Source organism: Trypanosoma cruzi, genomic scaffold (genome assembly GCF_000209065.1).
Source record: "Trypanosoma cruzi strain CL Brener 1047053516711 genomic scaffold, whole genome shotgun sequence".
Lineage (NCBI taxonomy): Eukaryota > Euglenozoa > Kinetoplastea > Trypanosomatida > Trypanosomatidae > Trypanosoma > Trypanosoma cruzi.
Window position 1 is genome coordinate 329,261 of NW_001849563.1, and position 25,182 is coordinate 354,442.

Genomic DNA, 25,182 nt, shown 5'->3' on the forward strand with positions numbered 1-25,182 from the left:
TATATCCTGATAAATGAATCCATTCTTTATGATACTCTCTACGGTATGATCTTTTGGGAAGAACGCGACTTGTAAGGGGCAGGGAGCCGATAGGGGCCAGATAATTTTTGTTTTTTGCTTTCCCACCCATCCTCTTTTGATTCCCACCTCGCGGCGGGGTCTTGTGGTTGGAAGAGCACAAAATTTTCCACTTCGCAAGGAAGAAACATCATCCATCTGAATAGACTGCGTCGTTTCACGAGAGTAGCTTTCCGAAAACACATGTATTTACTTGGAGCAAACATTGAGGATGTGGCGAAGCCGCTGCCTCTCCATTTACCCCTTTTCTCCGTCTTGCTTGATTTCTTTAGATAATTTTAGGATTTGGGCAGCGGTCCAGGCGATTATTCTCTCTTGTCTATTCTTGTGAAGCCTAGCGCAAAGAATATTTATTGAGGGAGGAATTTATGGGTGGATTCATGGATTGGGCGGTGTCCACGAGACAGACACGACCACATTCTGAGGCGGAGTGGTCCAGCGGCACTTTATTCACTTTGTCTTTGCCCAGCGAATAGCCCGCCATTGAGCCACCACGTGGGCGGCGAATTTGTTGCAAGGCGGGAACAAGACAAAGGAATGAATTGCACCTCGTTGCGACACTCTGTCGCTGCCATCACCGCGCCGAGGAACCCTGAGTCCATTCAAGCCTCTTTTGAGGGGGAAGAAGCACACCGCTGTTTGGAACAATTGGGCGGCACTTGAAGGAAGGCAGTTGGCGCTGCAGCGCCCATATGAGTGCGCTTGGGCTTGGTTGGAGGAGCAAAAATACTGAAATGCAGCTCAGATGCCCACGCGCAGTTCCAGGCGGTGCGGATTCGATTGGCGCCGATGCAGGAGTTGCTCATGGTCATCAATGGGACGACAACTTGGCGACCATCAGCACTCCGCAAGGCCCGTCACAAGTCTCCACCGCTCCTGCCACGGGAAGTTGGAATGCGTCCCATACGGCAGAGACAATCGAAAGATCCTACAAATTCATGACGTGCCAGAGGGATTAGAGCTGTTACTCGGCCCACGGGGCACACGGGAGACCAAGTGGGGAATCCGTGTGAGGCGGGGACTCGTACGGAGGATTGCAGTCGCACCATTTGACGGCGTATTGAAATGCATGATGGATGCAACGCCTGGCCACGGCTCCTGGATGCGTCTTGGGCCACCTTTGCGACGCCGGGTGCGCCAGATCCCGGCATGCAGACAGCCGTGAGGGGAACGGTGTGTCCTGGGCGTGCGCCATTCGCGGGGAGGAGTTGCTCATGGAATCTTGCCAGTTGTCAGGGCGACTGCGTACACTCAGTCAAATGGATCCTCGGGACAGTGAAAAACGATGCTGGAGTGCGGGTCGAGGATGTTCAGGGTGCTGTCGAAATGCCCAGAAACGGGACCGCCCTTTCCCCCAGGCGGTTCAGAGAGCAAAGAAAGGGCATGCCGCACCCCCGCCCAATGAAGCACGATGCCGCAAACGTGGTTGGATTGGACAACACAGCACGGCGTGCCGAGTGAAGCTGCGCAAGGAGGCCTATAAACACACAAAAAAGGACTTTTGGCTCCGGAAGCAATGCCTTCTGGGCCGGCACAGGCGGGACATCGTCATCAATGTCCGGGTGTGGCCACGCGGCATGGTTTTTCTCTCAACGCTGCGCTCGTGGTGATGCCGTGGGATACCTCCCCAAGACGTCGTGCGGTTGACACCTTTGGTGGAAACGAGTTGGCGCACCGGGGGAAGGTGCTGTGGGCACAATTGTCGCCGGGGAAGGACGGCACACGACCATCTTTTCTGAGGGCCACAGCATCGTTTGGCGCACCCATAGCCGTCGGGTTGCGTTGCGGGAGGAGGAGGATTGCTTGTCCCTGGCGACGAGTGGACGTGTGCGCTTCATCCCTGAAGTGGATCCGACGGCGGATGAATCCAACGGCACGCGACTGTGTTGACGATTTGTGGAAGGACACTGTGTTACGATCCGTCATTTAGACGAGCGATGGGAAAGAAATGAATTTGAGGATCTCCGCACAGCATGCGCTGCTTGTGAAAAGGGCGGGTATTATTTGTAGAGCCATGAAAGGGCCTGTCGCGGGGTGGGCCGGCGGTGCTGGACAAGCCGTCAGGGCGGGGATGGCGGTTCATCGCATGGCCAAAGGCACGGAACGCCCATGAGGACGCCGGGGTCATGGTTGCTCTGCCATTTCACATTTCCCAGTATCTTAGCGCATTATGGGACGAAGCCGCCGCTTTACTGGACTTGGTTGTGCCTTTTTACAGGCGGCTCTTTTGGCGGATATGCACGGGCGAGTTTCCGCTGTCGAGTGAGATTTGTGGATCTCGTAGAGTTGACTCGCCTCCACACGGGCCACGAGTGTTGTCCGGAAGTTCCCCGCACCGCTGCGAGGGTCTTGGCGGAAGGCCCCGAGATGGTAAGACCGCAGTCTGTGGTGCCGCGCGTGGTAAGGGCTCCTGTTTGGATTAGCAGTATCCGGACCAGCGGGCGGCGGAAGAGCGTGGTTCGGCGGGACCAATGTGCGGCCAAGAAGTGGCGCCAACAGGAGAACAGGAGGTCCTTGCCAAGTGGTGTGAATCTATTGGTGTATCGTTCAGCCGCGCGACGAAGAGCGCCGCCTTGAGGCACGATGCGAATACGAGGATTGAGGGAGGCGGTGTGTCTCCGAACGCATGCGGCTGAGGGTGTGGATGGTGTGGCTCCCGTAATTTGCTGTGCGGTGGTGCGGAGAACATTTCTCGAAAATACTTTTAAAAACGGAGAATTAATCCGTGTATTTGATTGGAGAAGCATTCCGAACGAGCAGGACTGGGCATCCTCACATGTGTGTCGACGATTTGACCGTTTTGCACCCAGTGGTTAAAGGGAAGGATGCGCTTGGAAAGCCTTAGTGCCGAAGCTGTTGCCGTTGATGAGCTTTTGCGCAATCACGGTGTGCTAACCAAATGGCGATACGCGAACTTAGAAGGCTTCCTTTGAGGAAGTGCTATTAGGGGTATGGATATGGAGAAGGGGGACTTTGGGTGGCGGTGGAATGCGCTTTAGGCAACTGTCTTTTTGCCATTACCTAGTGGTCATTAAAAATGAGGAGTTGTTTTTGAATCTGTGTTGGGTATTGCATTAATGTGCGTGAGTGAACAGTAACGATACGGGGGAAATACATTGTGATCCCTCTATTCTTCTCATTTTTTAAAGGGAAAAGTGGGGCATAGAATATTCTTGTATTTATTTATATATTTTTTTGTGTGCGTATCTTGTTTTCGTTGTTGTTGTCTGGCCACCCATACGTGCATACTTGAAGCGTCTGCAGCTAGCAAAGGTGTGGTGAAGAGATGTGGATGCCTCTCTGTCTTCTCATGTGTCTGGCCGTTATCATCATGGGCGTTGCGGCAGTCGATTTTTGTCCCGAGGATGGTATTTTGTACCGTATTGCAGTCGGGGATACGGTGTATGGTCACGTCAGCAGTCCGACCGGTGAGTCGTGCGCGCTCGCGTCACTGCGCATACTTGTTCCACCTCCTCCGTCAAACCTTCTCCTGCTGACCGGCGGGTGGCAGTATCTTTTTGGCGCGGTGGTCGAGGGTGCGCTCCCCGCTAAAGTGACATTTTCAATTATTGCTCTCTGCGACGGTATTGAGGTTTGCCGCGCAAATATTCGCTGTGAAGTTGACCTGAACGCCTCGACGGATGTCCCTCCGACGCCTACGGAGTCTTCAACAACCACGACCACAACGAAAACGCCATTGTACCCGCCGTGCGCTGCATCTCAGGACGAATATCAACTGGTGATTTTGCCTGGTAAACCGAATATTGCAACATTACCTACCAGCGCTGTACAAGTGTTCTGTCCTGTTGGCCTCCAAGCATCCATCACCCAGCCCGTAATTGGTTCTGCTGCCGTGCTGGGTCCAAATTCCTTGCAGTTTGTGTATGCTTCTCCGGATGACGAAGTGGAAGCGAACATCACGCTCCCCTATGAAGTTAAGTGTGACAGGAAAGTGATATGTGCAGGCGTGATGAGAATTTGGCTTCACGAAAATATTTTACGGTGCCCGAAGGATCACCTGTTGTACGATGTGAAACCGGGGGCACGACTAAATGCGACCCTCGATACTGGTGCCTCGTGTGGTGGTGCTCTGCGTGCGCGTCTTCGAACGCGGAATGCTGCAGACATCAAGTTTCATGATGGGGTATCCTTTACATTCAATGCGTCCGGTAAAGAAGAAGATGTGATCTTAAACGCTCGTTTGTATTGCGATGACGTGACTCTCTGCGATGTTACATTTGCCCTTATCGTCACAAATGAACCACGGCCGAGCCCTACAGAAGCCCCACATACAGATTCTACTCCGGCTCCAACTGCCGCTCCTATTGCCATTTGTAACGAGCAGTTTAATTTCACTGTACCGGTAGGAACAGAGTTGCGAGGCAAATTGCACGTAGAGGTCGATGGATGCAGCCTTGTGACGTATCATCAGTCTCTTTATTCCTCCAGCAAGAACCTTCAATTAAATATTATTGGCGATTTTGTTTACTCGGCCCCAGCGGAGGAAGCTGTTGATAAGCTTCCAGTTGATGTTTCATGCGTCATTAAATTTTGGTGTCGTACTTACATCACAATTACTTCTTACATCGATTTGACGCCGACAGATTCTTCCACTACTCCAGCACCAACCACTGTGCCCGTCCCGGCGTGTGCTAACGTGTATTATTACCAAACGGCGCCTGGTGTTGCCTTAAGCGACTCTCTTAACGGCATGCCGGGGCAGGACCCATGTGCATATGGTCGCTATTTTTCTTTGATTCTTCCGCCTAGCGTGGGAAAGCTGGATTTGACTCCTATTGGTGACTTTCTTTATCGTCCCGAAAGAAATGAGGGGTCATGCCACTTTTCCTTTAGCATGTATTGTCTTAATAAACTGTATTGTCAGGGCAATGCCTACATTCTTGTGAGCATTGAACGGACATTACCTCCAAGTGGTGGTAAGAACGGGAGTTCCACTCCTGCGCCGTCGCCCCCAAGTGAGGTGAAAAATAAACAGATTAAATGCCGAGGGACATGCAATGAAAAAGCATGGAAAACTTATCCTAACCCGGCGATATGGGATAATTCACCTGGTGCTGGTTACGCACGGCGTGACGGTCACGCTGTCGATGAGATTCAGGTGGCTTGGATGAACAACTCTATCGTTATTACTGTGTACACAATTATCGGCAACCTTGGTGTGCGCTTTCCGACCTTTGAACCTCTTAATCGCACTGTGGGAAAGTACTTTGAGCCGGAAGATTTTGAGGGGGTTGTACAGCCATCGTCGCTAGGTTTTGAGCTGAGCTGCTTGGCCAATCAAGGCTCCATTGGCATGGGCGAAGATGTGTGGCACTGGAAAACTCTTGGAAACGGGACTGGGAGTGGATCCGTTGGGGCATTATACAATAAGGGCACGTCATGGTATCAGAAGTTTGGTGGAAAGCACATTGGGTGCGATACTTTTGTTAATTCATGCATTTATGCTCCCTTGCTCACTCCTGCCTTACCCAACACCACCGTTGCTGGCCGATGGGAAATTGATATTGATGACTGTGACGCCACATGGACAGGGACTTTTCCATACGCCTCCTTGGAACAGTTAAAGAATTCTGACGGCAACCCGGTTTGGTACTTTGTTGGGGACAAGCAGATTAAGAGTACGATAATATCCGAGGCTGTCCGTGCAAATTCTTGGATTGAACCCGCACGGAGCTTTGATACCCAATACGAGGCACATGATGTTATTTTTGACCTAAAGCAATTCATTGTGGTGAAAAAGCTAGCAACGGCACCATTTTCGATTGATTCTGAATACTTTGAGTACACAGAAAACGGAGATTTTGCCTTTGGCGTAAATCTATTACTGCATCCGTACGTGACCGAAGATATGAAAACAAGTTACGCAGCTGACCGTCACGTCGAGGGATTTAAATGGATTACTCAGGAATGGGTTGCTCCAAACGCGCAACATTGTACCACCTGCAAAGGAATTAAGTCTCACTGTAGTGCCGAAGGAAAATTTGCGACTTCTACCTATATAGGTGAGTTTCCTTCGGGGGATTGCCCACCTGGGACAAGTATTGTTGAACTGCGTAAAGGTCCCGCTATGGACGGTAGTATATGTTCACTCAATCGGATGCATGTTTACAATCGTTCTGGCTTTTCTGTTCCAAAGGGTTGTGCGACATGGTATCAAAACCTTACAATTCGAGGAGTTTCTATTGGCAGTGGGGCTCTTCCTGATGCGTTAAAGCGAGCTTTCAGCTATGAGGGACGTGTGATGTTGCAGCTGTTGATGACAGACGGAACGAAACATGATGTGGCCATGGACCTATCCATGTATGTGACACGTTTGTCGCAAGATTCCTATGCTGCACCGGGTCGTTTGGGCGTGTGTCGTGGCTCAGACTACTGGCCTGTGTTGGACCCCCTTGGCGTTTCTCTTCCTGACAGGCCGTTTGAGCTAAGTACGGCCACCCCTGGTCCACTTTGTATTGACATGCTTAGCTCCACTTTTGGTCCAAGTGGGTGGGCCACCGTATTTCTTCAACTCTCCGGCGTCCTCAGTTCCCAACTGAATGTGCACACCATAGTTTTGAAGTACAAGAGCACCAGTGTTTTCCTGCACTATCAAGATCCGGCCACCGGCGCCGTGGCGATGCCTCCAAAAACACTGGGGCATTGGTGGCAGCATACCCATCCCTTTTTGAGTTTCCGTCCATTAATTAACAGGGTAAAGAACGACACCTTGACGATTGGTCCAGAATTAAATCCATCTGAAGTGACTGATGTACCGTTTGCCTTTGCGTTTATTCCTGGTGCCATCAACATTGATACAAACGTGGAGATTATTTTGACAGCTACCATCACAACGGATGTTGTGAGCAAAAGTTCCTTTTGCCGCACAATACATGTGGACCCGATGATGACGCAGCGGAGCCGCTACGGACCTCCAAGGGGAGCAGACACGGAATTACCGAATAACATTAGAAAGAGCGCCCTGGAAGTGGGTGTCTTTGCGGGGCTGTCGATTGCACTGACCATCACCGGCGTTGTATACATGACGATGGACAACAATAGGCCATTGCCCAGGTGGGTGCCTCGTGGCAAACTTATAAAGGATACGGTACTCGCGGCTGTACCGGCCGGGCTTCGACCCGCAAAAAAAAAAAAGCGGATTGTGCACAAGGACATGTACGACGCCATGAAGTCGGGTAGGTACTGAGTTGCCCCCTCGTCCTTGCTTGCCACTGTCTCCATACCCGACGCCGAAGAAACAAGACCCCGATAATAAACCGGAAGGTAGAATAATAAACAGGGAGAACAGAAGTGGGAAATTGAAAGATAGCCGGGAAGTGGGGGGACTGTTGTGTTTTGTTCTTCTTTCACTTGCCACGGAAGAAGCATGTGTACATTTTTATATTTTCCTTCATTGGAAATAAAAAGAATAAAAAAAGGAAGGAGATGGAGAGAGAAGGAATGGCAAGGAAAAATGGGTGAAAAAAAAAGAGAGAGAGAGAGAAAAAAAAGATGGACCTAAAAGATGGTAGATAACGCCGTGGGACAAAGCCGAGGGAAGGAAAGAGACATGAAACATGAATTCAGACGCAAAAAAAAATATCTGAGCGTTTTATTTTTGTTTTGTTGTTGTTGACTCCATTTTACTATTTTAAGAGTTTTTTACTTTATTATGTGTGATGCCTGGCTGTTGTGCCTGAAGAAAGTGGAGATGACATGCGTCTCGTGTACCATTGTGTTTAAAGTGCGTGCGTGACTCGCGCTCCTTCTCTTCTTTCTTTTTTTTCCTTTACCGGATGGTATACATGTATATATGTCTTTTTTTTTTTTTTTTTTTTGGGAGAGGGGCAAGGAATTCTTTAATTGTTTTCCACATGTCTTTTAGTTACGATAATGTGGTTGCACAAGGCGAGAGTTTCATGGCGGACGGCCGCCGGCAGGCATTTGAAGTCCCTTCATGTGCGCAGACTGCCGTCTTGAAGTCAGGGCAGTTGCAGCAGAAACATGCAAAAAACACAGAGTCCCAAACGGAGGAGTGGCATTTGTTTGGTCAAAGCAGCCCGAGGTCCCGTCGCACACCACAAAAGCAGAGGGCGGTTCATACTCCCCCCACGCCGCGGGGACGGCGCTGGGGTTCGCCAAATTCCATGAATCGTTCTGAGTCCACACAGCGTTATATGTCTCTCCCCAGTATGCGTTGCAAGTACTGTTTCCGCCCACTCGCTCCAGGCGAAACTGCCGAACATGACCGTTACTGTTCTCTGAAACCATTGGCGTGTACAAAAATTGACTCAAAGACAGGCACAGTTTGCGGCTATATATGCCGCGGCAGGAATATGCTTCTCGACCACGAGGCCCATTGCCATGCGAAAAAGTCAAGGCCCCACACACACTGTAAGGAAATTCCGGAGCACCATGTAAAGGCTGTTGTCAATGACTCCCATATCAAGTCTGGCACATCAGAGCGCTTAATGTGTTCTTCTTGTGGTACCTTGGTCAACTACCCGGCAGCTCTGGCACGGCACAGGATGATTTGTCCTGAGGTTGAAGTTTTGTGCCCTCTCATGTGCGGTAAAACATTTCGTCGTGGTGAGGTTGCACAGCATGTGAAACAGCAAGCGCTTGAGCATGCACCAATGCCTGTCCCAAACTTGGCTAACTGTGCCGGCGATGATCCAAAAGTTGTGTTGGCTCTTGTTATGAATATGCTATTGGAAAGGGCAGGGATTTTTGGTGAAGGGGGCCTGAATACACAAAGAAGCAATGAAACACCGTCACTGGGGTATTACGTTTCAGGTTCGCATTCATCCATTCTTGAGACAGGCCGCATCTCCGACTCCGGCCGCCCTTCTTTCGTTCCTCCGAAAAGCGCCCAGACTAAATTGGCGATGACCTCTAGTCCACTTATTGACCAAAACCATTGCTTTGATAATTCTCCCCAATCGGCATTTAGTTTGCCTGAAAAGATGCCAATACCGCGTCTAATAGTTCCAGAGCCAACTGGACGTGGCGAGAACTGCGGCTCTTCTGTTAACAAGCTCGCTGGTATGCCCGTTTACGTAAAAGATTTTTCTTTTCTGCGAATGAGTCTTCTACGCGCTCCCCGCCACGGTTAGCCTCCACAAATGGATACATCCGTTGCTTAGCCGAGGCGTTTTCCGGGACTGGCGAGTGATTAAACCGTCGCACTGTCTGCTGTGGTAGCTCATGGGATGGATGAGGTCTTACATGCCATGGGACTTCAAAATCAAGGTGTTGGCTGTCTGAGGGCAAAGTATAAATCACAAAATAAAAAGGATCAGGAGGAAAAGGGAGCGGCAGCAATATATCTTGTTGGTAGAATACAAGAAAAAAAAAAAAAAAAAAAAACTTTGCAAGCGGGTGATGAAATATTTTTACCGAGAGAAAGAAAACCCGTAAAGGTGGGGTGATATAGACGCTGAAAAACTGGTGACCTCTCGATGGGAACAGGTACGAGTTGAAGTTTGTCGTTTATGACCACACAATATTTTTTTATGCTTAGGATGCTTCACCGTTATTATTATTATTATTATTTTCAGCTTCTGAGGTTCGCGTTGTAGCGGCTGACAGGTCCCAACCTCAGAACTTTGAACGACATTAGAATTGGCATATTTATTTATTTATTGCTGGATTGTAATATATATATAGTGTGTGTGTGTGTTTGTGCTTGTGCTTGTAATTGTGCTTGTGGAATTTCTTTTATTTTATTTTATGGCTGTCCTTGCCATTGCCTATTTTTTACTGCTTTTGTCTTGACTCTTGAGCGCTTCAGCATTGGCGGCCGTCATATAAGAGCGGGAGACCTTCTCCTTTAGGCAATAGGCGGGGTAACATGCATGGTTTGCCTACAAGCTCATCCAATAAACTGAACGGGACGATGCGCTGCGTGGGAGGACTCGACACAATCACACATGTTGTCTCACAGGGGGGAGAACAAAAAAAGTATATATATACACACACACATGATAAGAAGGGACAAAACGCCTTGAGGTATTCATAAAAACATATACATATGAAAAATGGGAGGGTAAAGGGTGCCCCTCCATTCCCCCACTTCACCTCACCTCACTCACCGCAGAAACAAACAAACAAAATTAAACGAGGTAAAGAAAGAAGAAAATGATTTCCGCACTTTGTTCAGGTACCGGCTTTTTTTGTTGGGACACCGTTTTTATGGGTTTGTTTGTTTGTTTGTTTGGAAGAATTATGGTTTTCCCTCCTCCCCCCTATACTGTTTTTCTAATCATCTGTTCTGCGGTCTTTATGGATTCAGCATTGATGCATAAAGCACGCAAGAAAACAAAAGTTTTTTTTTTTTTGCTCTCTTTTTTTTCTGCTAGAAAATAAATAAATAAAAACGGAACCCACAAACATGAGCAGGAATCATCTTTTTTTTTTTTTTTTTTTTTTTTTTTTTTTAAATAAAAATAGAAAGAAAATATGAAATAACGTTAGTGACAGGTGGGGAATATATCGCATTTCTTCCTTGAGCGTTTAGTCAATGTGCCTGTGGTGTCATCCGAGCCTCTCCTCCGTACGAACGGAGGGTGAAGGAGTTGAGCGGAAAGCATGCGGGGAATGAAACTGAAGTGATTTCTCCTCGTTCACACACGCACACGTACATATACACACCTCAAAATTTTCGTTTTGCTTCTTTTTTTGCATTTAGTTTTGCATAGCAGCGCAAACTCTAGAGGTAAGCGAGGGGGAAAAGAATAACAAAACAGAATTTGCATTCTGTGCAATGAGACGTATCATTGGCAGGTGCATGCCGAAGCCGTCTGTAACGCTTCCGGCATCGTCTTTACTGACGCAGTCAGGACTGGGCTCTTTGATTGTCGCAAATATCGCCATTCCTTTCCACAGAGAATCCACGCTGTGCATCACAGTTCGGTGCTCATCTTCCACTGCAGCCGACGCTACGAGTGTGAAGAAAACGAAACGAGGGCGAAGGAAACCCACAACGAGTGAAGTTAAGTTTGCTGCTGCCGCTACTGCTACTGCTGCTGCTTCAACCAGGGGAAAGCGGGTGACGAGCAGAAAAGCCACCGAAAATAAGCGCGCTGAGAGTGCCATGGAGGGAGAGGAGGAAGATGAACTCAGTCGTAGTGCTGTGTTTGATGCGGGGGTCGACGAGGCCATGGATGGAGGCCAATTCATCTGGGAGGAGGAAGAGCAATGCAGAATGCAGGAGTTTGATAAACGTGAGGTGGCAGAGGAGGGGTTAAATTCCTTCCGTCATCGCCGGCCTCGTTCTCGTCAATCATCAGCTCGAACGGTGGCCAACGATAATTTGTTGGACGAAGAAGACGAGGCCGGTGACGAAGAAAGAGGAGCCTCTGCCGGCACCTCCGCTGTCGAGGGTTCTTCGCCGACATTGGAGGAGGAAGGTCGACTTTTGGAGGATCGCTTTCCAGATTTGGCGGCAGAGTACGACACGGATCTCAACCATGTCCCATTGGCTGAGGTTGTCGTTGATAGCGCTCAGGTGGCATCATGGAAATGTGTGGAGTGTGGATTTAAGTGGGAAAGTGGTGTTTTTGTGCGTACCTGTCTTCGAACAAAGTGTCCACAGTGCGAGAAGGAACGTAATCCACGTTTGGGCGGCCGCTTTGTTCAACTTTGGGATCACTCCCTCAATGACCCGTGCATTGATCCAAAAGCGGTGGCAGCGAGCAGCAACAAAACAGCGTTTTGGCATTGTCCAAGCTGTGGTAACAGCTACCAGGCACGAATAAAAGACATGGTGGCGGAAAAGGCGAATTGCCCATCGTGCTCCTTGTTGAGCCTTCACGCTGACTTCAGCAAGGATGAGAATGGGTTGCTGCAGGAGTGGCACCCTCTGAAAAACGGTGATCTACAACCAAGCCAGGTGAAGCCAAACGATCACACCAAGTTGTGGTGGCTTTGTATGGCCTGCGGGCACGAATGGGAAGCCACGCTTGCCGCTCGACTCACCCGGACCAGGCGCGCTAAGGGAAAGGAGTGCCCTGTTTGTCATGGCAGGGGAAAGGAATGAGGTTAATCTTGGCAGCTACATGTTCACAGGAAACAACATCTTTATTTGTTGTGCGTAACATTTTTCCGCATCTAGAGTCAAACCCGGATGGCGGAATTCAACGATTGAGGGTGAAAAAAGGAGAGGGAGAGAGAGAAAGAAACCAGGGCAGAGTAGAGCAGTGTATTGCTATACCATATAATAACCATATATACACAAGAAAAACGGGGGAAACTCGTTGGTACTATGGGGCTTGATGGCCTTTTTTTTTTTTTTTTTTTTGCGTTGCAGCTGTGTTCTTCCACGACTCTTTGTTCCCCCCCTGTTTCTTTTTTTTTTTTTTTTTTTTTTGTTTCTTGTTGTTGTTTTTCTTTCTTTTTGGTTTGTGTGAGTGGCGGATGCGTCAATGTCTACCCCTTGTGCGTTTTTGTCATATGCGCGTGGGCAACGCCTATAAATAGAGTGGCAGATGACATATACGAAAAAAGAGAGAATAAAATAACAACGGAAAACACTAAACAAAAAATATATATTTATATTTATAAGGACTTTTTGATTATTCACACATTCTAACATATACGCAAGCTTATAAAGTCTGTGAGCAATGAGCATCAGAGAGAATCCGTACAAGGAGTCTATGCGGCGTCTCGTTATTTACGCGGGACTCCCAGACTACGGGAGTACGCGGACGGTGACCCCGCCTCCTTTAACTGGGAAAGGGGCGTTGTACTTCCAGGCCTCGGAATCACCGGAGTGGAAGGCACACTTATTATCCATTCCACGTGAAGAACGTCACAGAGCTTCTGTCCGACGTCGTCTCTGTACACGTCTGTGGTTAGCGGCACAAAATGACTTGTGTTTGTGGTGTTGGTTTACAAAGAGCATGTGCATGTGCTCTCGGATTGAGCATTTTAGGGCGCAGATACTCTCTGATCAGCTGAACTCGGCTGTCAAAGTGACCATGGTCATGCATGCAGCGGAAGTGATGCGAGCAACGAACTCTGGACACATTGCGGCCTTTATTTTGGGGGCGCCTATCCGTGTCTGGGGCGTTGAAGAGGATGACGTGTATCTGCAAGGGCTACCGGCTGTAGACGAGGAAGTTGGCGGCCTCTGCACGGCCTCATTGTACCCAGAGTCTAATGCCATACTGGTGGAGAACTTTGTGCAGAATCTTCAACAAGGCCAGAAAGTTCACTTGCTTCTTTCAGATGGAACATGGGGTCAGGCAACCTCGCTTAACAGACACATCCCTCGACATATTCCCCGAGTGGCACTGGATGTGGATGGGTCGTACAAGTCGCTTTTTGAGGCATTACGGAAAAGGACAAGGGAAACGGGTGTTTCGACGCTGGAGGCCACTGCCATGGCCATGGAACAATGCTTAAGGGGGCTAAATAGTAATTCCACAGAAGGTGTATCGTCTGTCCTGCCTGTCCTGACAACAGTCATGAAGGAATTTGTGGACCTAAGGTGCCTATTGAAGTTTCGGGATGTTTGCTTTGCTGAGGGCATGGATGAAGTTTCCGGCATAATTAAAAAACGTGACGCCTATCGTCGTGACGCGTCGCTTGAGCGTCTTCGGGTGTTACATACGAAAGCTGATGAAGATCCCGAGGTACGAAAGCAACTTCTTCCACCCGTCTTAAACTATTGCTACGCATGCGATGTGGCGGTGGGTTGGCATCGTATGGTGGAGCACGTGCTGGGTAGAGTCCACCAAGAAGGGTTTAAAAAGGGCGTGCCTCGTACTCCTGGTGAGAAATCACGAAGCTGTGTCTGTGCGTGGTACGCCAACAGTTTGAAGGGGTATGAGGACTCCAATTGAACGCTAAACTACTTCTTTCTCATAATATCCTTTTTTTTTTTATTTATTTTTCTATTTGTTTGTTGTTGTCGTTGTTCTTGTTTTTCTCGCCTGCCTCTTTACTACCACTACTACTTTTCATCCACTGTGCCAAGCAAGCCTCATCTTACACTGTGTGAGCTTTCTAGGGCCGTATGAACAACTCGCCACAGGCTCAAGAAGGGAGCTGGTTTTTTATATTGGATGCCCCTGTCGCTGTCCGTTGCCTGCAACCCGTTTTTAGGCCCGGTAGAGATGATGTGTCTTCGATGCCCGTCGTTTTGCTCTCTGACCAAAAAACGGGGAGACTGCGAGCGTTTGACTCAAAACTACAGTTTCCCTGTAGTGAACCGATGCCAACTCCTGCGGAGATTACCTCGCCACCCTTTTCATCGGCCGCTTTTGAACAGGAACCTGCTATCAATAGGGTTCTCTCCCTCTGTGTAGTCGAAGCGAACGCAGTTTGGGCGGGATGGTCATCGGGACACATTGCAGTCTATCGCATGCACCTTGAGGATGCTTCAAAGGCCTCAACTAACGCATTCACACCGACCACAAGAGAAATGAGGACTTGTGATAGACAGTGGGAGGTGGTGAGCCTTCTTCACGAGCACCGTGCGGCCGTCCACCTTCTTGCTACAGGACCGTCTCCATGGGTTTTCAGCGCGAGTCACGATATGCGACTGATTCAGTGGCATGCGAAGACACTGGAACCTATTCGAGACCTGACGAGGGTTTGTCGTGTCCAAGAACAGTACAGACCTTCGCCCATCAAAATGATCTGCATGGCAATGGGCTGTTCCTGCACGACAAGCCTCTCGCGGCCACAGGGTCACTTTGTGCTGTTCTTTTCCACTGACCAGAAGACCTTGTATGGTGTCTCGCTAGGCGGTCCGCAGAGAGCGAATAAGATAATCTCCGACCGCGATCTTTCGATCCAACGCATTACTTCATCTCGTCCTGCAGTGACGAGTGCCGCTGTACTCGTTGGAGATGGCGAGGATGATGCGGCAGCGGTGATATGTTTGGGCGACGATGAGGGAAACATTTCCTTCACTCCTCTGACAGTGGTTTACAACACGCGTTCCGAGAAAATGTCACGTTCCGCGTCATCAGCACCATTGCCATCATTGACCTCAAACTCCTCAATCCTCTCCGATGCGGAGTATATGCGAGCGGTGTGTGATGCCACACTCACGGCAGGCACGCTGCACATAAACAGAGGTCGGGTCACTGCATTGTCCGTACTATCAGCGCAGGCTGATAGAGCGACAGGAAATATCCGCTACTGCCTTACCGCCGCCTCGTCCAAGAACACTATTACGCTTTTCGCGGTCGATGTCTCTCCTGTATTTTTGGGGGGTCACGTGACTAAATGTACACTCCTCAGCGCTATTCCGACAGAGAGCCCTGTCACAAGTGTGGTGCCACTATTTCCTCCAGTGCGTCAGAGCGCTGTTGCCGTCGCCTTCTCTGTCTTCTCCGACGGATCGGTGGCGGCCCTATTTCAATTCCAAAACACAGTAACGAAGCATGGGACCGACAATCACACGGTAGCAACAGCGGCGTTTGATCAGAAATTTATTCGCTCCGCATCAACGAAGGCGCAGCCGCAACCGCAAAGTGAGTCTCTGGGAGGGGCTCTGCAGGAACAACTGCGTGTCGTTTTAGACGTCGTCTCGGAAACGGGTGTTGTGGTTGAAGAAGCAAATCGAACTCTGGAGGAACAACGACACGAGTTGCGACACATCCGGGCCGCGAAAGACACTCTTTCAGATCAGGTCACGAAGCTTTTAGAGGCGCTGAACCAAAAGAGCGCGGAGGTGGTGACGCTCAAGCAGCAACTTCTCCACATGCAAGAGAGAGGGATGACCGCGGTGGCAAGTGCTAGTGATCTCCTGCAGGATTCGGGGTGCTGTCATCAAAATCGTGAGGACCAACGAGAAGCCCATTGGAGGCAAAAGGAAGAAAAAGAAAAAGAGGGAAAACACGATCAGCAGTTGGGGATAGAGACGGAGCGTGACCTCATTCAAAGCGTATTGCATGATACTGAGGCTCGTTTTGAATCCAAGCTGGACACGTTGCGGCGTGAGAACCGTTTTCTTAGTGAAAGCCTTGAGCAGCTCAAGCAAGAGCTGCATAAGACACGGGAAAAAGAGGATGCCCACAGTGTCCACAACACAAGTGATGTGCTGCGAGACAATAAGGCGGTTCATGTAGGAGAAAATGAGTCGTCGTTGCGTCGATTGTTGGAGCAGGCATTGGGTGCGCTAGATGCCTGATTTCAATGTGGAACTCGAAATCTCCAGTGGCCGTCTCGTTTGAGTCGTGGTTTTTTTTTTAAACTCGAAGCTTCTGCATGCATATTTCTTGTGTGTTTTTCTGTGTGTGTATTTGTTTGTTTCCTCTCCATGCTTGGAAATTATTATTATTATTATCGAAAGCGCCTCACCCCCAAAGCACGGGGAGAAAACACGGAGAAGTGCTGCTGATCACTGTGGCATTGGCAAACACACACACACTTTGCTCCCAAAGGACTGTTGTGCTGAATAAAAAAATATTTTTTCTTTTTTGTGTGTGTGTTTTGTTTTTGTCTTGTAAAAATGATTCAAAATAAATGAACGAAGAGTGAAACACGAACCCTTTTTATAGCTGTGCTTTGCTCACTGCACCACCGTCTCTGCTGGAAGAAGATACACACACATATATATACACGAATACATATAGCCTGACGCGTCATTACTACGTTTTGAGGAATAAGTTATGGAAGAGTCTTACGATGCTGTTGTCTGTGGCACTGGCCTGACAGAGTGCGTCCTCAGCGGGCTGCTCTCCGTGAATGGGTACAAAGTGCTTCACGTGGACCGCAACCCGTACTACGGCGGTGAATCCGCCAGCCTGAACCTGGAGCAACTGTACCAGAAGTTCAACAAGGGCGCCCCACCCGCCTCGCTCGGTCGCAGCCACCTTTACAACGTGGATCTCATTCCCAAGGTTCTCATGTGCGCCGGTGAGTTAGTGAAAATTCTTCGCTGCACCGTCATTGACCGTTACAACATGGAATTCATGCTTATTGATAACTCCTTTGTCATCAAGGATGGCAAAATTGCGAAGGTGCCTGCAACGGAAGCAGAGGCACTTATGTCTCCCCTGATGGGGTTTTTTGAGAAGCGCAAGGCAGCAAAACTGTTTCAGTTCATGGGCAACTACGACCCAAAGAACCCCAAGACACATAAAAATTATAATCTTCACGCCATGACTATGGCACAACTCTACAAGGAATTTGGTATCGGTAATGACACCATTGACTTTGTCGGTCATGCCGTTGCGCTTCATACGAATGATGATTACATGCAACGCCCGGCTATAGAAACGGTGATGCGCTGCAAGCTTTACGAGGAATCATTCAACATGTACGCCACCTCACCGTATGTTTATCCCTTGTACGGCAGTGGTGAGCTACCGCAGGCCTTCTCCCGTCTTTGTGCCGTGTATGGTGGTACATATATGTTGCAGACACCGGTGACAAAAGTGAATTTCAATGAACAAGGGGCTTTTGAATCCATTGAAAGCAATGGTAAAAAGGCCTATGCAAAGCTGATTGTGGGCGACCCCTCATACTTCCCTGACCGTGTGAAAAATTGTGGGAAGGTGGTTCGCTGCATCGCCATCATGAATCACCCCATTCCAAACCTAAAGGTGGATTGCAATTCATGTCAAATTATTATTCCGCAAAAAGAACTCAAACGTAATAATGATATGTACATATTGCAACTTGGGGCCAACAACAAAGTATGTCCTGAAGGGTATTACATTGCCATTATAGGCACAGTCGTGGAAAACGTAGAAAACCCGGAGATGGACATCCTCCCAGGATTACGCGTCATTGGCGACACTCTTGAGACATTCATCTCCGTCTCAGACTTGTATGAGCCCATGGAGGATGGAAAAGTGAGCAGGTGCTTTATCAGCAACAGCTATGACGCCGCCACGCACTTTGAGAGTGCTGCCGCGAATATCCTTGAACTATTCCAACGCATTCATGGAAAACCGTGCGACTTTGAAAGTATGAAGCAGCTAGGGGGAGCGGCTAACGCCTAGTTGTCCGAAAACAAAGGCAACAACAACGACAAAAAAGAAAAAAGAAAAAAGAGAGAAATTGCTTTGCGTGGAAGTGCCGGTCTCCACATGTGTGGGAAGACGTCAGGGGGGAGAAGATATAAAAAAAAGAAAAAATGAGAGAGAGAGAGAGAGAGAAAGAGAATAGTGGAAAGCGTGATGAGATGAGGGAAAGGACGCGTGAGCCCAAAATGGTACGAGAAGGAACAAAAATATTTTTAAAAAAGATGTACACAAACAACAAAAAAAAAGAAAAGAATTTTTATTGGATCCTCTTTGGCATTCTTACTATTATTGCGTGTGAATACAAAACAGCTGCAGTTTGATAAGAGGCTTAAAAAAAAAAAAAGAAAAAAGAAGTAAAGTAAAAAGGGAAAAAAATAAAAAATAAAAAACGCCCGTGCGCCCCTTTTTTTCGCGGTCTGCCTGAATTGTGGGCGTGTCTCTCGCATTTTTATTTGTTTTCCTTTGTTGTTGTTGGTTGTTGTTGTTGTTGTTGTTGTTGTTGTTGTTGATTGCTTTATTCCTTGTGTGGTTTTCCAACCCGTATTTTTTTTTCTTCTGGAAAATGTGATGAGGGCGGCAAAGGCCACCGTCACTACGTTACTGCTTCTGCGATTGATCGAATTGACTTGCCTTCTCTCCTCTCAGTGTGTCCACGCCCGCACGCAACTTTATTAGCCACATCCGTAGGAAGAAAAGAGGTGGAGAAAATCAAAAGGTGTGAAGAGGACTTTCTCTCTCTCTCTCTCTGTGTGTGTGTGCTTACCTGTAGAAAAAAGGGAAATTCTGTTGGGGAAATTCTGTTGGGGAAAAGGTGTAGGCGAAGGACTTACGCGAAGAGAAGAGGAAGACGAAAGGAAGGCAGGAAATAGAAAAGGTACCCTTTTGTGTGTGTGTGTGTGTTTTAGAGAGCACAAAAGGATTTCCTGTCGGTGAACAATTAACGTAACAAACAGTCTGGAAGGACAAAAGGTTGGAGAGTAGAAGTGCGCATTGGCTTGGAATTGTTGTTTTATTTCTCGTTGCATTGCTGGCGTTGCAACCATCATACATGGCCGCTGTGGAAGGATCGCCATCTTCCAAAGAGGCGGCGAGGCGACAAAATCCCAAAAAGCGTGTGTTGTGTTATGAGTTTGACCCGGAAACGGATGTGATTGGAAGGGGTGCATACGGAGAGGTTTACAAGGCCACTCTCGTGAGTCCGTCAGACAATGGTACGGGTACGGTAGCCGAGGCGCAGGACAAGTTTGTTGCCCTAAAACGCACATTGTGCGCAGACAAGGAAGAGGGAATTCCTGCCTCCACCATTCGAGAGATCATGGTGCTGAGAGAGATCAGCAAGGCGATGAAAAATGGGGCAGGAAAGGAAGGATCTCCCGAATCATTTGGTTGTGAAAATGTCGTTAAACTTTACGACGTCTTTATGGACAAAAGTACGGTCTACATGGCCTCTGAGTTCTGCGAGGCTGGGGATTTGTCGTGTTACCTCAAGACACTCCCGCTGCGTCGTCTCTCCGATGGCCAGCAGTACCGCCAATGGATGTGGGACTTGCTTAGTGGTCTGTGCTTCCTGCATAGGAAGGGATTTTCGCACCGAGACTTAAAGCCGCAGAACCTTGTGCTGAAGGCGATACCGAGCGACCCGCCATCCCCAGAAGCCTCTCGTGAAGGTGGATCCAGGAAGGAGCCGAAGCTGACGCCGCAATACAAACTTAAGATCACGGACTTTGGGCTCTCCAGAGTTGAGGGGATCCCTGTAAAAAAATATCAACACGAGGCTGTCACCCTGTGGTACCGTAGTCCTGATATCTTGCTAGGAAACACAAACTACAATTACACCGCTGACATGTGGAGTGCCGGCTGCATCATTGCCGAAGTTGCCAGTGGCAACGCTTTTTTTCGGGGTAAAAATAATCGTGAGCAGTTGAAAAGCATCTTTTCCCGTTTAGGATTGCCAACGGAGAACAATTTTCCTAGTATAAAGCAGTACGCGTTGTATGAAACTTTTTTTACCGGCGCAGATAGTATTCAAAAGGGTCAGGAGGAAAAAGAAGGCAACGTTGCGACGTCGTATGCCGCCTGGTTTGAAAACGTAAAGGAGAAATTGAATCATTACTTCACTAGGTATGGATCTGTGGATATTGTGGGCGAAGACGGTGTGGATCTTGTTGCACGCCTGTTGGCATATGAGCCAGGGAGACGCCTGACAACAGAGGAAGCCATTCAGCATCCTTTTTTCCATACGGTCTCTCACGGCATTTTGTCGACAGTTGGGCCGAATGCACCCCCGACTGCCGCCACCTCGTCTACGACGCACGATGCAAACGAAATACTCAGCACTTCTCAGGAAGACACCCAAGGCGCTGCGTCACATTGCTCTTTGGCTGCATTTGGTGTACAGAGCCAGCCGCCTCTTCCGACGCAGCCTCAGGAAGAAAAATTGGAGGGGGTCAGGGGGATGATTCCCACGGAAGTCGGAGGCGGAAACAACGGCCACGCACCCCTGGCAGGTGGTCAAAAAGAAGCACATGCGGTGGACGAAAAGGATAACCCCTCTAAAGAAACTGACAAATCTCTGGAAGAAGGAAATAATCCTGGAGTGACGGAGAGAAGCAAACCTGTTGAATCTCTCAACTTCAAAGATCGCAAAAAGAGGGGAATTTCTACAAAGTTGACCTCACGACCATCCATGGGCGTTGTGTGTGCTGAACGGACAAAAAACTCTTTCTCAGTGAAAGGATCTCGTGTGGAAGAGGCACCAGCATATACCAGAGGCTGCGGCCAAGTCCCTAAATCGAAAGCGAAGGTTGCTATAACTCGCGCTAGCAAACAACTTTAGTTCGAATTTGGTTTGATTTGTATTACGAATTGTGAGAACGGGGAAAAGCATAAAAGAATCACCGAAATAAAGTAAAGAAAAGAAAAAAACTGGAGTTTTTGCTTTAGCTTCTTTTTTTTTTTTTTTTTTTTTTTTTTTTTTTCTTTTAATGCTGGCTGTTTGCTCGTATATGTTTTTACGGATATTTTACTGCGTGTATTTTATTATTGTTGTTCCTGGACGGCCATGTACGTCACAGTGTATACATCCTTTGTTGTTGTTGTTGTTGTTGGTGGTGGTGGTGGTTTTTTTTTTTAGGGCATCCTTTTTTTTTTTTTTTTTCTTCTTCTTCCTCTTGTGTCTGTGTGTACGTGTGTATTAGTTGACTTTTGCCGTACAGCATGGTATTACGAGTGTTTTTCTGCGTGTATATATATATATATATACTTTTTTTTTCTGATGGAACGCATATTTTATGCATGCCTCTTTTTCTAACTGTGTTTTTATGTATGTATGTTTGTTTTGGAACTTTGACGGTGGATATGCTTATAAACGCTCTCACTCTGGGACAATACCTTCCTGTACATGTGTACTTAGCTCATATTCTAATATACATATACATATATATATAGGCATGTATGTATATATATATATATATATATTAAAGCGTGCGATAGTTGTTTTTTTTTTTTTTTTTTTTTTTGCGTCACGCTTCGTTGCTTATGGTATTTGTCCCCATTTCCATGGATTTTTTTTTCCAGCGGTTTTTTGTCTCACACGGCACATACATGTGTTGTGTGTCAAGGAAAATAGAGAACGCAATTTTTTCCTCTTTTTCCTTCTTACCTTTTTGTGGTTATTGATTTTTATACAACGACAGTTATACACGCATTTCTCCACTCTACAACTGTATTTTTCTTTTTTTTTTTTTTTTCGTTTTTTTGGAGTGGGGTGTTGTGCGTACTTCTTTCAGCATGCACTTAAGGATGGGCATGCGCACTATGTTCCTCCCTGTGGGCTGATTGCGTAACGTGAGGGTGACGAATACGCAACCACACACACACACAGAGAGAGAGAGAATGGAGAGAAAAACGTGTGGCTGCATGTGCTTTTTTCTCCTCCAGTTTTACCGCGTCTAGCTGAAGAAGTAGACAACACAAGGCTGAGTGATGCTGGCGCATGAGCTGGTCCTGCATAACACACTGCCGGGCGCCCCGTCCACCACAAGGGCCATTCCCACTCCCTTTTCTGCCTTTGGTAACGTCGTTGCATACGGCAGCGGCAACAATGTGGTGGTCCGTGAACTGGAGAGGCCGGGAAATGTGATCGTCAGCTGTAGACACACTTCACCGGTCACGGCTGTGCGGATCAGTCCCTCTGGGAAATTGGTGGCGTCTGGGGACCAAAAAGGAAATTTGTTGGTGTGGGTTCGTCAGCCCGACGCCCGGGAATTGCTCAATACGAAACAACTGCAGGGTTCTGTGCGGGACATTGGCTGGACAAATGACGAGGAGCGGCTTGTGGTTGTGGGCGATGGAAAAAGTCATTTTGCGGCTGCCATCAGCATCACGGGCAATACGATTGGTGACATCAGTGGTCACACTCAAAATATTTTTTCTTGCGACATGCGCGGTGATCATCCCTACCGCATTGTGACGGGAGGCGCCGACGCCATTGTGGGGGTTTATGAGGGCGTACCCTTCACGTTCAAGTGCAATGTGAGGGGCCACAGTGGAATGGTGACATGTGTGCGTTACAGTCCGAACATGGAGATGATTGCAACGGCTTCGAGGTCTTCTAATGTTCTTCTTCTTGATGGTAAAACAGCAGAGCAAAGGAACTCCATTGAGACGGGACACAATGGCACCATTTACTCTGTTGCATGGAGTCCAGACGGTCGTAAAATCGCCACGGCCAGTGCCGACAAGAGCGTTAAAGTTTTTGATGTCGCGACCGGTGTGGTGATAAGCTCCTGTTCATTTGGAACAGATGTCATGGATATGCAACAGGGAATAGTGTATACTCCGCAGGGCATATTATCCTTATCGTTTGGTGGAAAGTTGACGCTAATTGATGAAAATGGCAATATAAAAAGTGTAATGTTGGGACACCAGGGACGAATTTTGCTCTTGCATCCACATTTGAATGGAACGATGGTTTCTGTCAGCGTTGAGCGGGCTCTGATTTGGAAAGACACCAGTGATCCTTCTGGGACCGCACGCGAAGTGCCCATCGCTTCCAACGTAATCACTGCTGCAGCCGGCAATGGAGATTATTTGTACCTTGTATCTGGTACCGATCTGCTGCGATTTGCTTTGACTAGCACCGAACTGACCGTTCTCTCAAGGGAAGCGGCGAATGTCACCGCTCTGGCCATTACGGCAGATGAAAATGCGGTGCTTTTATCAAAACATGGATTTATTTTAATAGATGCATCGGGGTGCAAAGTAGCGGAAGAGAAACTGAAAAACTTCGACGGCATCAGCGCGGCGGCCCATGACAACATGGTTGTGTTGGGTAGCGATGGTTCGGTGGAAGGATACCGTGTCACCACAGGTGCATCACCGGAAGCGTGTGTGCGGTTTTCCGGCTATCACACAGGAATGGTCGCATGCGTGGCATTCTCGAGGGACGGGCAACGTGTTGCCTCTGGGGATGCTAATAGAAACATTTTTGTCTGGTCGCCTTTTGATGGTAGCGTTTTATATAGAGATTTGGTGTTCCACACCCTGCGAGTGACCTCGCTGGCTTTTTCACCCCAAAACACTTCATGGCTTCTTTCAGGCAGCATGGACGCCTCTCTTATTGTGTGGGATCTTGACAAAAAAACACGCAAAATGGAGGACGCGGCACACCGCGGTGGTGTGTCAGCCGTGGCGTGGACGGAGGATGGAAAATTGTTTTCGGGTGGAAGCGACTTTTGCGTGCGTCAGTGGATTCTTCCAAGCTGATGAGCATATGAATGGTGGCGGGTACTCACCTTTTCTTTTCTCTCTCTTTCTCTCTTCTTTTTTTTTTTTTTTTTTTGTGTGTGTGTGTTTGTTGTACACGTTTGCCAATTGGGAACCTTATTTGCTTGTTTTGTGTTTTTATCGTCTTCAGGAAAGTATCTTTCTTTGCTTACCGCCATTCATGCCTTTCTTTTTCTTTTCTTCTCTTTCTGTGTGCATGCGCGTGTATGTATGTTCCCATACAAATATATTTGCTGCTGCTGCTGGTGGTGGTGGTGCATCCTGCTTGTCCTTTACTTATTGCCTTTCTGTGTAATGAACGTTGTCTGTTTGCTTCTGTGAAATATGCTTGAGCAAAGAGCAAATCATCTGCACCAAAAACAGTACCCCGTCAGCAAGGAGGAACGAAGAAGATCCGGCTGCCTTGACACGCAATCGAGGGAACATTCAAGAAGATAAGAAATTCGAAGAAACCAAAAGACAAAGAAAGGGGGGGAAATGAAGCTGCTTATTGCCGTCGTCGTTGCAGTCGCCGCTGTTGCCACGTCTTTTGTGATCGACAGTCCAGCGAATTGGGTGTTTGACCCAAAAACACTCAAGGCTGTTTCCCACCGTGGCATTGAGGCCGCACGCGTTCAACACGGCGTTAACGCCACACCGGAACAAGTGATAGAAAAAGTCATCAACGAGCTTACGAAAACATACCCTCGTTACGCGGTGTATTCCGGCAGGTGGCTCTGGAACAACGCCGGTGGAGCAATGGGCTCCATGACGGTACTGCATTGCTCTTTTACGGAGTATGTTATCATCTTTGGTACCGCCGTCGGCACGGAGGGTCACACGGGCCGATTTCACTGGGCAGAGGACTTCTTTACAATTCTTTATGGCGAGCAGTGGGCATCTTTGCCAAAGGCGGCGAATCCGGAGATTTACAAGCCAGGGGACCAGCACTATCTCCCCAGGGGTAGTGCAAAGCAATATCGGATGCCAAATGCCTGTTGGGCATTGGAATATGCACGAGGCAACATTCCATCCATGCTTTTTTTTGGTCTTGCGGATAGCATTACCTCGACCGTTGACCTTTTGACACTATTCCAGACTGTTTATGAAAGTGCCTGGAGTATGATACAAAACCTCATTCAGGGTAAAATTTAGAAATTAAAAATGAAGTTAGGCGGAAAGAAAGAACAAAACGGAAATGAAAACTAAAGACGTTTAGAAACATTTTTCTTATTGTTTGTAATCGGCCTTATGTGTGTGTGTTTGTGTTTCTATCCAGATGGTTTGCCGTCATTCTTTTGTTTTCTTTTCCGCTTATAAGCCAATTTTTTCCCTTTTCTTTTTTTTT

At 48.0% G+C, this 25,182-nt stretch overlaps 9 protein-coding genes across 9 annotated transcripts, besides 45 other annotated features; all 9 read left to right on the plus strand.

Annotated features, from left to right (window-relative positions):
• Positions 1-388: a mobile genetic element.
• Positions 1-5,436: a sequence feature (heterozygous, Esmeraldo-like haplotype).
• Positions 3,255-3,275: a sequence feature (AT_rich).
• On the plus strand, positions 3,365-7,285 carry Tc00.1047053510329.10 (hypothetical protein, conserved; the record flags this gene model as incomplete). Its single annotated transcript, XM_816085.1, has 1 exon — positions 3,365-7,285. One exon carries the CDS (start codon positions 3,365-3,367, stop codon positions 7,283-7,285), a length of 3,921 nt encoding a protein of 1,306 aa, XP_821178.1.
• Positions 5,437-5,535: a sequence feature (areas merged during assembly that could not be assigned to a particular haplotype. This can correspond to areas where the two haplotypes were merged or to regions with more than two copies in the genome that were merged during assembly.).
• Positions 5,536-6,516: a sequence feature (areas merged during assembly that could not be assigned to a particular haplotype. This can correspond to areas where the two haplotypes were merged or to regions with more than two copies in the genome that were merged during assembly.).
• Positions 6,517-6,793: a sequence feature (areas merged during assembly that could not be assigned to a particular haplotype. This can correspond to areas where the two haplotypes were merged or to regions with more than two copies in the genome that were merged during assembly.).
• Positions 6,794-7,980: a sequence feature (areas merged during assembly that could not be assigned to a particular haplotype. This can correspond to areas where the two haplotypes were merged or to regions with more than two copies in the genome that were merged during assembly.).
• Positions 7,495-7,591: a sequence feature (GA-rich).
• Tc00.1047053510329.20 (hypothetical protein, conserved) lies at positions 7,875-9,194 on the plus strand (the record flags this gene model as incomplete). Its single annotated transcript, XM_816086.1, has 1 exon — positions 7,875-9,194. One exon carries the CDS (start codon positions 7,875-7,877, stop codon positions 9,192-9,194), a length of 1,320 nt encoding a protein of 439 aa, XP_821179.1.
• Positions 7,897-7,916: a microsatellite.
• Positions 7,981-8,122: a sequence feature (areas merged during assembly that could not be assigned to a particular haplotype. This can correspond to areas where the two haplotypes were merged or to regions with more than two copies in the genome that were merged during assembly.).
• Positions 8,123-12,328: a sequence feature (areas merged during assembly that could not be assigned to a particular haplotype. This can correspond to areas where the two haplotypes were merged or to regions with more than two copies in the genome that were merged during assembly.).
• Positions 9,424-9,447: a microsatellite.
• Positions 9,614-9,633: a microsatellite.
• Positions 10,277-10,297: a microsatellite.
• Positions 10,488-10,518: a microsatellite.
• Positions 10,844-12,118, plus strand: Tc00.1047053510329.30 (hypothetical protein, conserved; the record flags this gene model as incomplete). Its single annotated transcript, XM_816087.1, has 1 exon — positions 10,844-12,118. The coding sequence occupies one exon, from the start codon at positions 10,844-10,846 to the stop codon at positions 12,116-12,118; it is 1,275 nt and encodes a 424-aa protein (XP_821180.1).
• Positions 11,080-11,110: a microsatellite.
• Positions 12,329-12,422: a sequence feature (areas merged during assembly that could not be assigned to a particular haplotype. This can correspond to areas where the two haplotypes were merged or to regions with more than two copies in the genome that were merged during assembly.).
• Positions 12,360-12,379: a microsatellite.
• Positions 12,423-12,477: a microsatellite.
• Positions 12,423-14,610: a sequence feature (areas merged during assembly that could not be assigned to a particular haplotype. This can correspond to areas where the two haplotypes were merged or to regions with more than two copies in the genome that were merged during assembly.).
• Positions 12,618-12,642: a sequence feature (AT_rich).
• Positions 12,702-13,925, plus strand: Tc00.1047053510329.40 (hypothetical protein, conserved; the record flags this gene model as incomplete). Its single annotated transcript, XM_816088.1, has 1 exon — positions 12,702-13,925. One exon carries the CDS (start codon positions 12,702-12,704, stop codon positions 13,923-13,925), a length of 1,224 nt encoding a protein of 407 aa, XP_821181.1.
• Positions 13,956-14,010: a sequence feature (T-rich).
• Positions 14,099-16,225, plus strand: Tc00.1047053510329.50 (uncharacterized protein; the record flags this gene model as incomplete). Its single annotated transcript, XM_816089.1, has 1 exon — positions 14,099-16,225. The coding sequence occupies one exon, from the start codon at positions 14,099-14,101 to the stop codon at positions 16,223-16,225; it is 2,127 nt and encodes a 708-aa protein (XP_821182.1).
• Positions 14,611-14,654: a sequence feature (areas merged during assembly that could not be assigned to a particular haplotype. This can correspond to areas where the two haplotypes were merged or to regions with more than two copies in the genome that were merged during assembly.).
• Positions 14,655-14,889: a sequence feature (areas merged during assembly that could not be assigned to a particular haplotype. This can correspond to areas where the two haplotypes were merged or to regions with more than two copies in the genome that were merged during assembly.).
• Positions 14,890-15,075: a sequence feature (areas merged during assembly that could not be assigned to a particular haplotype. This can correspond to areas where the two haplotypes were merged or to regions with more than two copies in the genome that were merged during assembly.).
• Positions 15,076-20,206: a sequence feature (areas merged during assembly that could not be assigned to a particular haplotype. This can correspond to areas where the two haplotypes were merged or to regions with more than two copies in the genome that were merged during assembly.).
• Tc00.1047053510329.60 (RAB GDP dissociation inhibitor alpha, putative) lies at positions 16,707-18,044 on the plus strand (the record flags this gene model as incomplete). Its single annotated transcript, XM_816090.1, has 1 exon — positions 16,707-18,044. The coding sequence occupies one exon, from the start codon at positions 16,707-16,709 to the stop codon at positions 18,042-18,044; it is 1,338 nt and encodes a 445-aa protein (XP_821183.1).
• Positions 18,181-18,206: a microsatellite.
• Positions 18,399-18,457: a sequence feature (A-rich).
• Positions 18,531-18,576: a microsatellite.
• Tc00.1047053510329.70 (protein kinase, putative) lies at positions 19,117-20,904 on the plus strand (the record flags this gene model as incomplete). The annotated part of the gene is made up of 1 exon (XM_816091.1): positions 19,117-20,904. The coding sequence occupies one exon, from the start codon at positions 19,117-19,119 to the stop codon at positions 20,902-20,904; it is 1,788 nt and encodes a 595-aa protein (XP_821184.1).
• Positions 20,207-20,252: a sequence feature (areas merged during assembly that could not be assigned to a particular haplotype. This can correspond to areas where the two haplotypes were merged or to regions with more than two copies in the genome that were merged during assembly.).
• Positions 20,253-21,237: a sequence feature (areas merged during assembly that could not be assigned to a particular haplotype. This can correspond to areas where the two haplotypes were merged or to regions with more than two copies in the genome that were merged during assembly.).
• Positions 21,013-21,051: a microsatellite.
• Positions 21,155-21,175: a microsatellite.
• Positions 21,189-21,240: a sequence feature (T-rich).
• Positions 21,238-22,335: a sequence feature (areas merged during assembly that could not be assigned to a particular haplotype. This can correspond to areas where the two haplotypes were merged or to regions with more than two copies in the genome that were merged during assembly.).
• Positions 21,312-21,339: a sequence feature (AT_rich).
• Positions 21,492-21,545: a microsatellite.
• Positions 21,564-21,586: a microsatellite.
• Positions 21,796-21,826: a microsatellite.
• On the plus strand, positions 22,053-23,834 carry Tc00.1047053510329.80 (hypothetical protein, conserved; the record flags this gene model as incomplete). The annotated part of the gene is made up of 1 exon (XM_816092.1): positions 22,053-23,834. One exon carries the CDS (start codon positions 22,053-22,055, stop codon positions 23,832-23,834), a length of 1,782 nt encoding a protein of 593 aa, XP_821185.1.
• Positions 22,336-23,901: a sequence feature (areas merged during assembly that could not be assigned to a particular haplotype. This can correspond to areas where the two haplotypes were merged or to regions with more than two copies in the genome that were merged during assembly.).
• Positions 23,865-23,910: a sequence feature (T-rich).
• Positions 23,902-24,273: a sequence feature (areas merged during assembly that could not be assigned to a particular haplotype. This can correspond to areas where the two haplotypes were merged or to regions with more than two copies in the genome that were merged during assembly.).
• Positions 24,274-25,050: a sequence feature (areas merged during assembly that could not be assigned to a particular haplotype. This can correspond to areas where the two haplotypes were merged or to regions with more than two copies in the genome that were merged during assembly.).
• Tc00.1047053510329.90 (C-8 sterol isomerase, putative) lies at positions 24,333-24,989 on the plus strand (the record flags this gene model as incomplete). The annotated part of the gene is made up of 1 exon (XM_816093.1): positions 24,333-24,989. One exon carries the CDS (start codon positions 24,333-24,335, stop codon positions 24,987-24,989), a length of 657 nt encoding a protein of 218 aa, XP_821186.1.
• Positions 25,051-25,147: a sequence feature (areas merged during assembly that could not be assigned to a particular haplotype. This can correspond to areas where the two haplotypes were merged or to regions with more than two copies in the genome that were merged during assembly.).
• Positions 25,148-25,182: part of a sequence feature (areas merged during assembly that could not be assigned to a particular haplotype. This can correspond to areas where the two haplotypes were merged or to regions with more than two copies in the genome that were merged during assembly.) that runs on past the window's edge.